This window comes from Oryctolagus cuniculus, chromosome 13, assembly GCF_964237555.1.
Source record: "Oryctolagus cuniculus chromosome 13, mOryCun1.1, whole genome shotgun sequence".
Lineage (NCBI taxonomy): Eukaryota > Metazoa > Chordata > Mammalia > Lagomorpha > Leporidae > Oryctolagus > Oryctolagus cuniculus.
In genome coordinates this window covers 16,941,664-16,954,303 of record NC_091444.1, presented here as the reverse complement: position 1 = coordinate 16,954,303, position 12,640 = coordinate 16,941,664, and the positions used below count along the sequence as shown (strand labels likewise).

The following is a 12,640-nucleotide window of genomic DNA, read 5'->3' as shown; positions in this document are numbered from 1 at the left end:
AAACCTTCCCAATTAAGTTTCATTATCCATCAATGAAGTATGATTTCCACTCTCCCTCGGTTAAACACTAGAAACTTTGTTTTCTCAAGACAGCTTGGTATGGCTGGACATAAAATTTTAAGACAGTTTTCTAAAAAGACAGGCTATAAAACTGATTAAGAGAACCATCTCTTAAATCAGGTTACCTGAGCTCAGAGCCTGGTTCTGACACCTAGCTTTGTGATCTTAGACAAGTTACTTAAATGCTTATTTCTACTAATAGTACCTACTTCACAGACCAGTGGAGGATTAAACAAGATGCTGGTACAGAGTGCTGTGTACACTGCTGCGCACACAGCAAGCAAGCAATAAAGACTGGCTGTTATTAGCGAGCAGATTTCTTCAAGCCAAGAAAATAGTGCTACAGATTCAGTTAAAGTGCATCCTAAAGTATTTTATCAGCAAAATGTATGATTATATAGGTTCCTGATATTTAAGTGATTATTTTTAACAGGGGAAAACAAGTTTTTCTTTTAATTCCATCTAAACTAGTCATCTCTATACTTGAAAATATAATTCTGAGATCTAATACTTTGCTGAGAATGAAAACAGAAAAGTTAGAATTTATTGAAAGAACATTAAACATTTGGTGGCAAAATTAGATTTCTTTTTTAAAAGATATCCCTCAGAAAACCATATGTATTAACAAAGAACAACATATTTATTCCTTCTTCTCTTTTACTGGTTACTCAAGGACAAGATCCATGGAAAATGTTTTCCTCTTCAAGATTTTTGGAGGAGTTTGTTCTTATTAATCAGTGCAAGCTATACATTTGTATTTAATCGCGTATCCCAACTCATAGAGTACCTATATTAAGAACAAAAAATTAGTTACATATACTATAGATTCTCTAATTGATTGCTTTTCTTAATTTGCTGCCAGGACAGTTAAAAATCAACCATGGAAAGGCGAGAAACAAAAAAGAAATCAACCTGTAGCATCTTCTAGCCTTTCTCACCTCTTGGTTCCTTACATTATTTTCTTTGGTCATTGAGAATGAAAATAGTCTGCCTCTTGGACATGCTCTAAACTGGGTTGGACTTGGTCCCAAATTTCACTCTCTAGGCCTAGTTTTCAGCCTAGGATCCAAACTGGACTAGCCAAAGCACACAGGGTCATGGAACACAGAACTGAATTGTGTGATTTTTCTATTCCCCTCTGCCAAGTAGCACTTCTGGACAAAGCGTATGTACACACATATACACCCATATTCAGTTTCACATGGTATTAGCAGTAATTATAATGATTTAGGCTAGACAATCAGAGAATTATGAGTTGCATGTAGAATCATTTTCCTGAGACTCTATCCTAGAAGGTATACAATGAGACGCCATAAAGTTTGTGTAAAGTGGAATTAAAAGTAAGAATGGGGCAGGTATCTGGCCTGGTAGCTAAGACGCCAGATAGGATGCTTGAATCACATAGTGAGGTGCCTGCATTTGAGTACCAGCTCTGCTCCCAATTCCAACTTCCATCTAATGCATACCCTAGAAGGGGTCAGGTGATGGCTCAAATAATTGGGTCCCTGCCAATAGTGAGGGAAACCCTGACTGAGTTCCCAGCTCCTGGCTTCAGCCTCCTGCTCAGGGCTGTTACGGACATCTGGGGAGTGAACCAGCAGATGGGAACTCTGTCTCTGCCTCAAAAATTTTTTTAAAAAATAAAAACTATATACTTTATTTTCAAAATAAGCTCCATCAAATTCAAGACACCTTTTTTAAAATAAATGTTTTATTTATTTGAAAGATAAGAGTTATAGAGAGAGGTAGAGCCAGAGAGAGAGAGAGAGAGAGGTCTTCCATTCCGTTGGTTCACTCCCCAAATAACCACAACGGCCAGAGCTGAGCGCATCTGAAGCCAGGAGCCAAGCACCTCCTCTGGGTCTCCCATATGGGTGCAAGGGCCTAAGGACTTAGGCCATCCTCCACTGCTTTACCAGGCCTTGGCAGAGAGCTCGATTGGAAAAACAGCAGCCAGGACTCGAACTAGCACCCATATGGGACACCAGCACCACAGGCTGAGGCTTTAATCCACTGTGCCACAGCGCCAGCCCCTAACACACTTTTCCAAGAGATGGTTCCAGCCATTTAGTCCATCTGTCTCTAAAGAACTGAGGGGGGTTGGCACTGTGGCGTAGCGGGTAAAGCTGCTGCCTGCAGTGCCAGCATCCCATATGGGTGCCAGTTTGAGTCCTGGCTGCTCCACTTCCAATCTAGCTCTCTGCTATGGCCTGGGAAAGCCACAAAAGATGGCCCACATCCTAGGGCCCCTGCACCTGCGTGGGAGACCAGGAAGAAGCTCCTGGCTCTTGGTTCCTGGTTTTGGATCGGCGCAGCTCTGGCTGTTGTGGCCTCTGGGGAGTGAACCAACAGATGGAAGACTTTTCTCTCTGCCTTTCAAATAAATAAATAAATCTTAAAAAAAAAAAAAAAAAGACCTGAGGGTCCTGGAAATTTAAATATGCCAATGCCATAATTATTACATTATTAGTGAAGAAAAATGAGTGCTGTTTGAGGATTTTTTTTTTTTTAAGATTAGGAAAGAAAACTGCTCTTATTCCATGAGAGGAATGAAAGATACATTACTGTGGTAGAAAAGGACTCTCGGGGGCTTTTCTGGGTGTGTTTCTGCTAAAGCTTTGGTTTTCTCAAAACATTCTCCTGATAAGTAGATGTTACTGTTCTTGGCCCCCAGGAAGCCAACAAAAGAAATGACCTGAGTATCCCTCAAAACTTCCTTCATACCCTTTGCTCTTGATTGACTGGTCCACTTTTGCTGTGACTGGACCACTTCTTCCCAGCCATGGGTCTGATTGTGCTTTACCTTTCAGGATCACACTGGCAAAGCCACGTTTCAGCTCCTTCTACAATTTTTTGAAGAAATGTTTCAAGATTTTGATCCCATTTGTTTAAAATTCCCATTGAAAACTCTGCTCATCTGTAGCTGATCTGGGAATAACAGTTTTGGTTCCAATCAAGCAGAGAGTCTTTGTTCAACTTTAATTTTCAGTCATAACTGTGTAAAATGAACCAACTGAGATCTAAGTGTTGGCTATTGTTTCTGCTTTTTATTGCTGGTCCTCTTCAATTAGGGCATAAATAAGATGAAATTTTCCCTTACAAATTGACGTGGATGGTCTGCCACGGTGGGCTTTGTGTCCCTTCCTTTTTGAAATTTCAATATTTTCTATTTATTTATTTATTTATTTGACAGATAGAATTAGACAGTGAGAGAGAGAGAGAGAGAGAGAGAGAAAGGTCTTCCTTCCATTGCCTCAGCCCCCAAATGGCCGCTACGGCTGGAGCTACACTGATCCGAAGCCAGGAGCCAGGAGCTTCCTCCTGGTCTCCCATGCGGGTGCAGGGCCCAAGCACTTGGGCCATCCTCCACTGCCTTCCCGGGCCACAGCACAGAGCTGGACTGAAGAGGAGCAACCAGGACTAAACTCAGCGCCCATATGGGATGCCAGCGCCGCAGGCAGAGGATTAACCAAGTGAGCCATGGTGCCGGCCCCTATATTTTCTTTATATTTACAAAATATCCAAGATATGTGTGTGTGTTTGGGGGGTGGTATAGAAGGGGAGGGGGAGAGAGAGAGCTTCCAACTCTGGTTCACTCTCCAAATGCTCACATCTGGGGCTGGGCCAGATCAAAGCCAGGAGCTGGGATCTCGATCTTGGTCTCCTACTTGGGAGCCAAGGACACAGGAAGCTTGAAATGAGAAGTGGAATGAGGACTCAAACTCATGCACTTTGATTCAGGATGCAGGCATCCTAAGCAGTGTTTCAACTCCCATACCAAACAACTGCCCCTCACAGCCCACCCTTATTCCTGCTTAAAACAAGTTCTTCAATTCTTAACTGTTGATTTCTTTGGAACACTGTCCCTAGAAACTTTTTCTAAAGCATCAGTGATGTCATTGTTTTCTCATGCAAGCTTCAGTGTATATTTGTTTTCTTTTTTTTAAAGATTTATCTATTTATTTGAAGGTCAGAGTTAAACAGAGAGAGGAGAGGCGGGGAGGGGGAGGGGCCTTCCAAGCACTGGTTCACTCCTCAATTGGCTGCAATGATCAGAGAAACGTTGATCCGAAGCCAGGAGTCAGAGCTTATTCTGGGTCTCTACATGGGTGCAGTGGCCCAAGGACTTGGGCCACCTTCTACTGCTTCCCCAGGCCATAGCAGAGAGCTGGATTGGACGAGGAGCAGCCAGGACTCAAACCAGCGCCCATGTGGGATGTCAGCCCTGCAGGTGGCAGCTTAATTCGCTACACCACAGTGCCATCCCGTCAGTGTATATTTGGTATTTGATCTTGCTTCAATTTAAAGAGAACTAATGTTGTTCTGATAGGCTTATTTCCAAACTGATGTCTTATCCTTCTTAGTGCCTCAAACTAAGATTCTGTTCAGACATGTGTTAACAAGTCAGCATGAGTTTATTTTGGTACAAAAAATATATATTTTTAAAGATTTAGAAAAGAAGAGTGATAGAGGGAGAGATAGAAAGATCTTCTATCTGCTGGCTCACTCTCCAAATGGCTATAATGGCTGGGGCTGGACCAGGCCAAGGCCAGGGACCTAGAACTCTATCCAGGTCTTCTACATAGGTTGCAGGGGTCCAAGTAGTCATCTTCTATTGCTTTCGCAGGTGCATTAATAAGGAGCTGGATTGTAAGGGGAGCAGCTGGAGATTGAACCAGTGCTACAATAAGGGATGTCTGCATCTCAAGTGGTAGCTTAACTCACTGTGCCACCACACCAGCCCCAGTGCTGAAATCCACGCCTAGTTTTTTCACGATACACCTTCTTCCATGAATCTTTTGAAGATCCCTCTCATCAAATAAATCTAATTTAAATCCTGAGGTTATGTGTAACTCTCACAAAGTTTATCTGTAGTTCATCAAAATTATAGTGACTTTTATACTTGAACATGTTATATGCTTTATAAACTCAACACACGAAAACATTCCCTGTTTTTTCTATAACTTTAGAAATTCTACATTTAAAAGGAATATTTTCTACGTTTCAACTTTGCAGTGTTTTACTCATATTCTTATTCCTGCAAAATCAGTCCTTCAAGTCACCTCAGAATTTAATAGTTTAGATGCAGCACTGGTGAAGACACAGAGACCTTTCTGCTTTTATAATCACATAGAAAGTACTATCCTCTATAATTCATGCTAAACAGATTCTGTCAAAAAGGTGGTTTTAAAATATGAAATATGCATGCAATTAAAATTAATTTATTAAAAATCACTAAAATTAATGAGACTCTACATTCATAAAATTGCTTTTAACACGAATACTGTGAATACTGACAAGATTGGCAAACATATGCTTACGCTTTAAATTATTTTTGAAACTTCTAATCCAAACTTTGGTCTGATCTTTGACCTTTCCACTTTATATTATAAATTACCTTAAAACCCAACCTACAGCCAATTACTAACAGAATTATATGAAATGACTGTAACACCAAGACAAACACAGCATCATTCCACAATGACAAATATGGAGAGGAAATTGAAGTAACTGAGCAAACTTACAGGAACCAGTTTCCAAAACCATTTGGAAGGAGACTTCAGAGGAAGCAGTGGAAAAAAGGTAAAGGGAAAATTTATCAGAATTATTTTTAATTAATAAGTTATAGTAAAACTTATGAAAGGAGTCTCAAGTATTCTTCTAATAATATTTCTTCATATGTTAATCAATAATTTAGTGAAAAATATATAGATAGGTTCATTTTAGAATACTTAGGATATGTTCTATACTTGGGCAGCAAAGAATTTTATTTCTGAGTTCTGAGATCATAGATCACATTAAAACATCCATAGCATAAAAGAGAAGTAAAAAGATTCTAGGGCTATATTTGCAAAAATAATCGTCAGACATAAGTAGACCAAGTCTGGTAAGACAATATTCTTCCCAAGGAGAAAGGAAGAAAGACCATTTCAATAAATACAAGTATTTATACAGCAATGGGATAGAATTTACCAAAATGATCATTTCTTTCCAGCATCTATATTAAACAGTTTCTTTCAATTAATGGGAAAAGTTGACAATTCTTATCAGTTAAGATTTTCATAAGTTTCTAATACAAGCAACTACTTATATAAAGAGAATGTGTGTTAGTAGTTTTACTATCTAGGATGTGTGAAAAATGTAATTTTTTTTTTAAGAATGAATGTAACAGGGGCTGGAACTGTGGTACAGGGGGGTTTAAGCTGCCATTTGCAATCTGGCATCCCCTATGAGTCCCAGCTGTTCTACTTCCAAAGCAGCTTCCTGCTAACATGCCCGGAATAGCAGAGGAAAATGGCACAAATTCCTGTTAAAAACTAATGAATCTAGGTAAAGAGTTTATGATAGTTCTTTTTACTATGCTTGCAACTTTTCATGCATTTGAAATTATTCCAAAATAAATATTATAAAGTTCTACTAAGGATTTACTGATCTAAGCCTTAATTGAGTCTTGTGTTCAAATACACAAGGCTATTGACATGTACAACTGTTGAGGAAATCAAATTGTTACAGCACCCTTAGGCAAAGATTAAAGCCATGGTGCCATCTTTGAACTTTAAAAAGTATGTAACATGAGAAGTTCCTCACTGAACTACATTAAGTGAGTCGATAACAGAACAAGAACATATTCCAGGTTGGTGTGTTGTGTTTCCCATAAGGGCAAGTTAATTATTGCCAAAAGCTAAAGGTATGTCAGCAATAGGTGTAAAAAAGATGAATTTAATGAGTACTGACCAAAGAAGCTCCCACATGGGTAGAATTGTAATCACTAAACAGAATCTCAGGGGTAGGATTCTAAACCAAAAAGAATGATCTAATTGAGGCAAGTCAAGTCTTCACAATTTTTAACTGAAATAATGGCAAGAAAAAGGAAATCAAGATAAATCTAACAAACCAAATGATATGTTTGAGAATATTGTGCTATATTTCAACATTGTTTTATATATTTATATATGTATTAAATACACAACCAAGTACAGTTATAAGTTACAAATCAATGGCTTCCAAAGTATACTCCAAACAACACTAACTCTATGGAGTTTTAGTATATGTCACTTCTAAGAGTGACTAAAGATCAAAAACCTTTGGGAAGCAGCCAGACAAGTTCCTTGGACCTTTACTGTACTAAAATAGACTGTAACTTTAAAAAAAAATTATTTTATTTGAAAGGCAGAGTTACAGAGAGAGAGATCTTCCATCCACTGGTTCACTCCCCAAGAGGCCACAGCACCCAGGGCTGAGCCAGAAGCTTCATCCAGGTTTCCCACAGGATTAGCAGGGGTCCAAACACTTGGGCCATCCTCCACTGCTTTCTCAGGTACATCAGCAGGGAGCTGAATCAGAAATGGAGCAGCAGGGACTCCAACTGGTGCCTGGTTCTGTAGGCAGCATCTTAACCCAGTGCAGGCTCCCAAACTGTAATTCTTAAAGGGGCACTGACTAGATAGTGTTTTTCAAATGTACTTGACTTCAAAGTCCTTTTCTCAAATAGTATCTTAAAATGCTATCTGAAGAAATAAAATTTGAAAAATAAACAGGTTACAGTTACTAACTGCTAAGTAACTTTGGTCAAGGGAGAAATTCATACTGCTAAAATAATCAAGCAGAGACACACTAAGAGCATTAACCCACTGGCTCACTGGGAGAATGTAGTCTAGTCTGAGGCTCCACCTTCAAGTGACAAGCAATTAGAGCTCAGTGAATGTCTTCTCTCCAAAGCTAATTCCCTGATCTTACTCTCACCTTCCTGGCAGATACCTCACAAATATTTTTCTTTAGTGTATCTTTAATATTTTGAGAAACATTAAACTTCACTACATATAACTAGTATTATAAACTTCACAACACAAACCCAGGAATTCACAGCTCTTTACAAAATGCCTGTGAAATGGAACTACTAGTAATTTAATATGCCTTTACTACGACTTTTACCTGCAACTTAGTGTTTCTGCTTATGTTATTCCTTGTGACCTCGTGCCCTCTTTTCCAAATCGTATAAACGCTTCTCAAACCCCACATCCTCTAGAAGACCTTCCTAGATATTTCACTAACAAGGTTATGATAAATCTATTGGTAACATACATATAGAAAAATCTATAATAACCAACCACTTACTTTTTTCCACTAACCTTCTTCCTTTGAGTCCCTTATGCTTACTTTAAAATACTGGAAGGGAAAATTGAGACTCTTTCTAGTTACAGAATTTAGGAACCACTGAATCTTTACAGGTAAAGAAAACCAGTGACTCTGTAAAGGTCATGAAGCTGGTAAGTAGCAGAACTACTAAGTACAGTACTCATTTTACCCTAGCACTTTGCACACACTCTGTAAGAGAATGAATGTTGGGCTTAAAGACATCCCAGCTATAAACTTTAGAGATGTTTAAAGTAGGATTTCCAGATTTAGCAAATAAAGCTTCAAGATGCCTCTGTAGCTTACAACAAAAATGTATGTACTATTTATCTAGAATTCAAATTTAATTGGGTATCCTAATTTAGAGTGGGAAGGAGCACTGGAAGCAAAAAGAGTGACTTGAGATGGTAACATTAGTAAACTGCTTAAACAAAACATATTCCCAAGACAGCGCTATCTGAAATGCTTAAGACAACTCATCTAACAATCAGAGATAACTATCAAAGGACCTAATACTCAAACAAAATACTTTTGGAATCTTCAATTTTGGTTCAACACTAATAATACATAATACAGTACAAGTATCCTTCAACATACACATATATGAGGGTACTTCAAAAAGTTTGTGGAAAATCAAAAGGTATATTTATTTTGGTAGAAAAATTTCTGAAACCCACATATATGGGGAATCTTCAGAATATTCACAAAATGCATATTAATACATGAAAAATCTATAAGTATACTTCAAATATTTTACACCAAAATAAACATCTTTTAATTCTGTTTCCATACTTTTTTGAAGTATGCTTGTATTTTACCAAGAATATGGCTATGTTTCATAAAACAAATTCTTTTGAACTTCTGAGTTGACAGGAGTTCGGCAAGGACAAAAGATAAGATACATTATCATCCAATACCACAGGTTTTCTTTATAGCTGAATAAGTAATAGACAACAGGGCTAGGCATCTGCATATGTCTCACTGGGCAAGCTGGCTGAAGCAGATGGAAAGAGTGGAGATTTCCTATCAACTGTATAGTATTAAGAAAGAACAAGTTATCTTATTCTGTATTCCTAAAAGGAAAAAAGGAATCACAGATTTTGCTTTGGCAGGATTAAAAATCAAGAATGGATTGGTATTTCCAGCCAAACCAATTAGTTCAAGTGCCAAAATCTCACTGCTAGGTAACATAGCAAGATTACTTTCTGTAGTTTACTGTGTGACAGTGTTTCCTCCTAATAATCACACCTGTACAGGTAGTAAGATGATGTCAAATTCATACTTATTTTCACAAAGATTATATCAATGAAAAAAGATAAAGTTCAATAAAAACAAAGATGCAATTGATATGTATTTGCTAAAATAAAAATGTGTACAACCCTAAATACCTAAAATGAATCACTCACACAATCATTTATATATATTCAAGCACTCACTGAACAAATATTGGTTGAAAGTTAACAAGTACAATTGCATGGGCTGAGTGCTATGAAAAAGTCAAAGAGGTATGTGTAAGTAGTGTCTGGGGGCTGGCACTGTGGCATAATAGGCTGAGCATTGGCCTGCAATGCTGGAATTCCATATGGGCATCAGCTCGAGTACTAGCTGCTCATCTTTTGATCCAGCTCTCTGCTATGGCCTAGGAGAGCAGTGGAAGATGGCCCGAGTATTTGGGCCCCTGCATCCGCATGTAGACCCTGAAGAAGCTCCTGGCTCCTGGCTTCAGATTGGTCCAGCTCTGGCCATTGTAGCCATTTGGGGAGCTAACTTAACCTTTCTCTCTGTCTCTACCTCTTAAATAAATAAAATCTTTAAAAAAATAATAATTAGTGTCTAGATTCCTACTGCATTTTTCTTCTTCTTTTTTTAAAGATATATTTATTTTGAAAGTTACAGAAATAGTGAGAAAAAGAGAGATCAGTCTTCCATCCACTGGTTCACTCGCCAGATGGCCTCAATGGCCAGCACTGTACCAGGCCAAAGCAAGGTTCCAGGAGCTTCATCCCAGACTCCCACATGGGTGGCAGAGTCCCAAACACTTGGGCCATGTTCTGCTGCTTTCTGAGGCCATTAGTGTGGAGCTGGATCCAAAGTGGAGCAGTCAGGACATGAGTTGGTGCCCATATGGTATGCTGACATTGCAGGCAATGGCTTTTCCCGCTAAGCCAACGCCAGCCTCTGATTGTTTTTCTTAAAGGTCATCTGGTTGTCTGAAATACAAACAGTATGTTTTTCCCATAGAAATAATTTTTTTGGGTCCTATGTCAGCATATAAAATCTCCATTAGTTCACAATGCACATCCAATGCATTAAACCACTATATGAGGGTACTTCAAAAAAGTTTCAGGAAAAATTGAAAGTTTATTTTGGTAGGGAAAAAAACTCTCTGATAGCTATGCATAATATTTCATAATACACATTTTCCAGGAACTTTTTTGTATAACCTCATATTAAAAAGACAAGAGTTTTATGGGAAAATTCATTAGTTATAACTTAGAATGATGCCAACTTACTCTTAATATGACCAGAGCCAGGAGCAAATTGGAGTGGCAGGACTATATGTTATCACCAAGACAAAGATTTCAACTGTCATAGTATGGGAAAGAGAAAGAGCGGGAAACTAACATGAAAGACCTGGGAGAGATGAGAGGTGAGAGATGGGGAGGAAAACTGGTTGGAGGCAGGAACATGACACGTCATCTGGGATGACAGAAAAAGAGAAGAGTTTCGTTCTCCTGTACCTTTAGCAGAAGGCACCTCAAAAGAGGTTAAGATGAAGGATTGAGCATGGATCATGTTTTTAGGAGATAAGAAGCTAGATGGGGGAAATCATTATGATCCCAAAACATCAAGTTTAGACAAAATTTAGGTTGTTCCCCATAAAGTTTTTCTATTGGCCTGGTTAATACACAAAATAGGTTTTCTCTTTCCTTCGTTTCTTCTTTTTCTTCTTATGGATATATGAATGACTAATAAAATAACCCCAATGAATAGAAGCACTCTGTAATAATGAAGAGATTTACATAATCTAAATGAAAAAGTTTTTGAATAATTATAATTTCTTACAACTCAACTCCAATGATGCATAATACATTTAAAGGACTCTACTACAATACATTTGAAATGATTTAAGATACTGTTTCGAGTCTAAATACATGGCAAACACACAATTCAGTTTTCAAAGGATAAAACTCTTAAAAACATGTTTGAGAATTTTTAAAGAATGAATCTGTTACATGTTACTGTTTCTTTGTTCCTCCAAATTCTACAACTTGAAATTCTGGGAATATTTTTTTAAAGGTTGTTCTTATTAAAAGTCATCAGAAAGGCAGAAACATTTAAAATTGCTTTCTTGTTGTTTCATGTATTTTACCAAAGAAAGGCAAACATTTATTTTTGCCCAAAGAACATCAGAAATTGAGTTCTAGTCATCAACAGTTTTTCCACAAACGCTATCATCTAATTAATTTGCATTTTGTACTCCTACTTAGCGTTTATAGAATGGTTTTCTAGGGTATAAGTAGCATCACTAAGAAATAACTTAGTAAAACATCTGTTAACATTTCCTAAAGTAACACATATGTGTGAATATATATGAACTCATACAGGTACATCTTTTCCTTTGAAATGTATACCTTTTGACCTCCGGGAGCTTCAATTGTGTGATGTTCCTTCAATTTTTGTTCTTGCTCCATTATGTCTTTCAAATGTTCATTTACCTTAAAGAATAAAGACATTAATTTGAACTTACACTGAAATTTCACAATGAAATAACAAATACCTTAAAATGCCTATGGTCAGATCCCTGCTATCAAATATCAGTATCCCTTAAATGAAGAATATTTCATTTTCACAACCAGAAAAGAGTATTTTACAGGTGCTTTATTTATTTATTTATTTATTTTGACAGGCAGAGTTAGACAGTGAGAGAGAGAGACAGAGAGAAAGGTCTTCCTTCCGTTGGTTCACTCCCTTAATGGCCGCCATGGCTGGCGCGCTGCGCCGATCCGAAGCCAGGAGCCAGGTGCTTCCTCCTGGTCTCCCATGCAGGTGCAGGGCCCAAGCACTTGGGCCATCCTCCACTGCCCTCCCCGGCCACAGCAGAGAGCTGGACTGGAAGAGGAGCAACTGGGACAGAATCTGGTGCCCCAACTGGGACTAGAACCTGGGGTACCGGTGCCGCAGGCGGAGGATTAGCCTAGTGAGCCACGGTGCCGGCCAGATGCTTTATTTCACATTCTAAAATTAATTAAGCTATCAAATACCTGTTGAGCATCTGCTATATGTCAGGAACAGAGCAGAGTGCTAGGAGGAAAAAAAAGTACTTGATAACATTAGTTTTAATGTTTAGGAATCAAAATAATACTTTATTAAAGTAAAAAAACTGACAATCTACAACTAGTAAACAAAACTATTTTCATCAGAATTAAATATTTTTATTATGGAC

At 38.1% G+C, this 12,640-nt stretch overlaps 1 protein-coding gene across 11 annotated transcripts in view; it reads right to left on the bottom strand.

The window, feature by feature from the left end:
* CAMSAP2 (calmodulin regulated spectrin associated protein family member 2) overlaps window positions 1–12,640 on the bottom strand; it is a 120,092-nt gene that overhangs the window by 29,659 nt on the left and 77,793 nt on the right. For 8 of the 11 annotated variants that reach the window (XM_008268680.4, XM_051821088.2, XM_051821087.2 and 5 more), the window contains 2 exons: window positions 11,829–11,912; window positions 5,586–5,618 (listed from right to left, as the gene is read on the bottom strand). In XM_008268680.4, the coding sequence (XP_008266902.2) occupies window positions 5,586–5,618; window positions 11,829–11,912 (117 nt within the window). The remainder of the gene's footprint in view (window positions 1–5,585; window positions 5,619–11,828; window positions 11,913–12,640) is intronic. The other 3 variants (XM_008268684.4, XM_002717673.5, XM_070055076.1) reach the window with 1 other exon arrangement.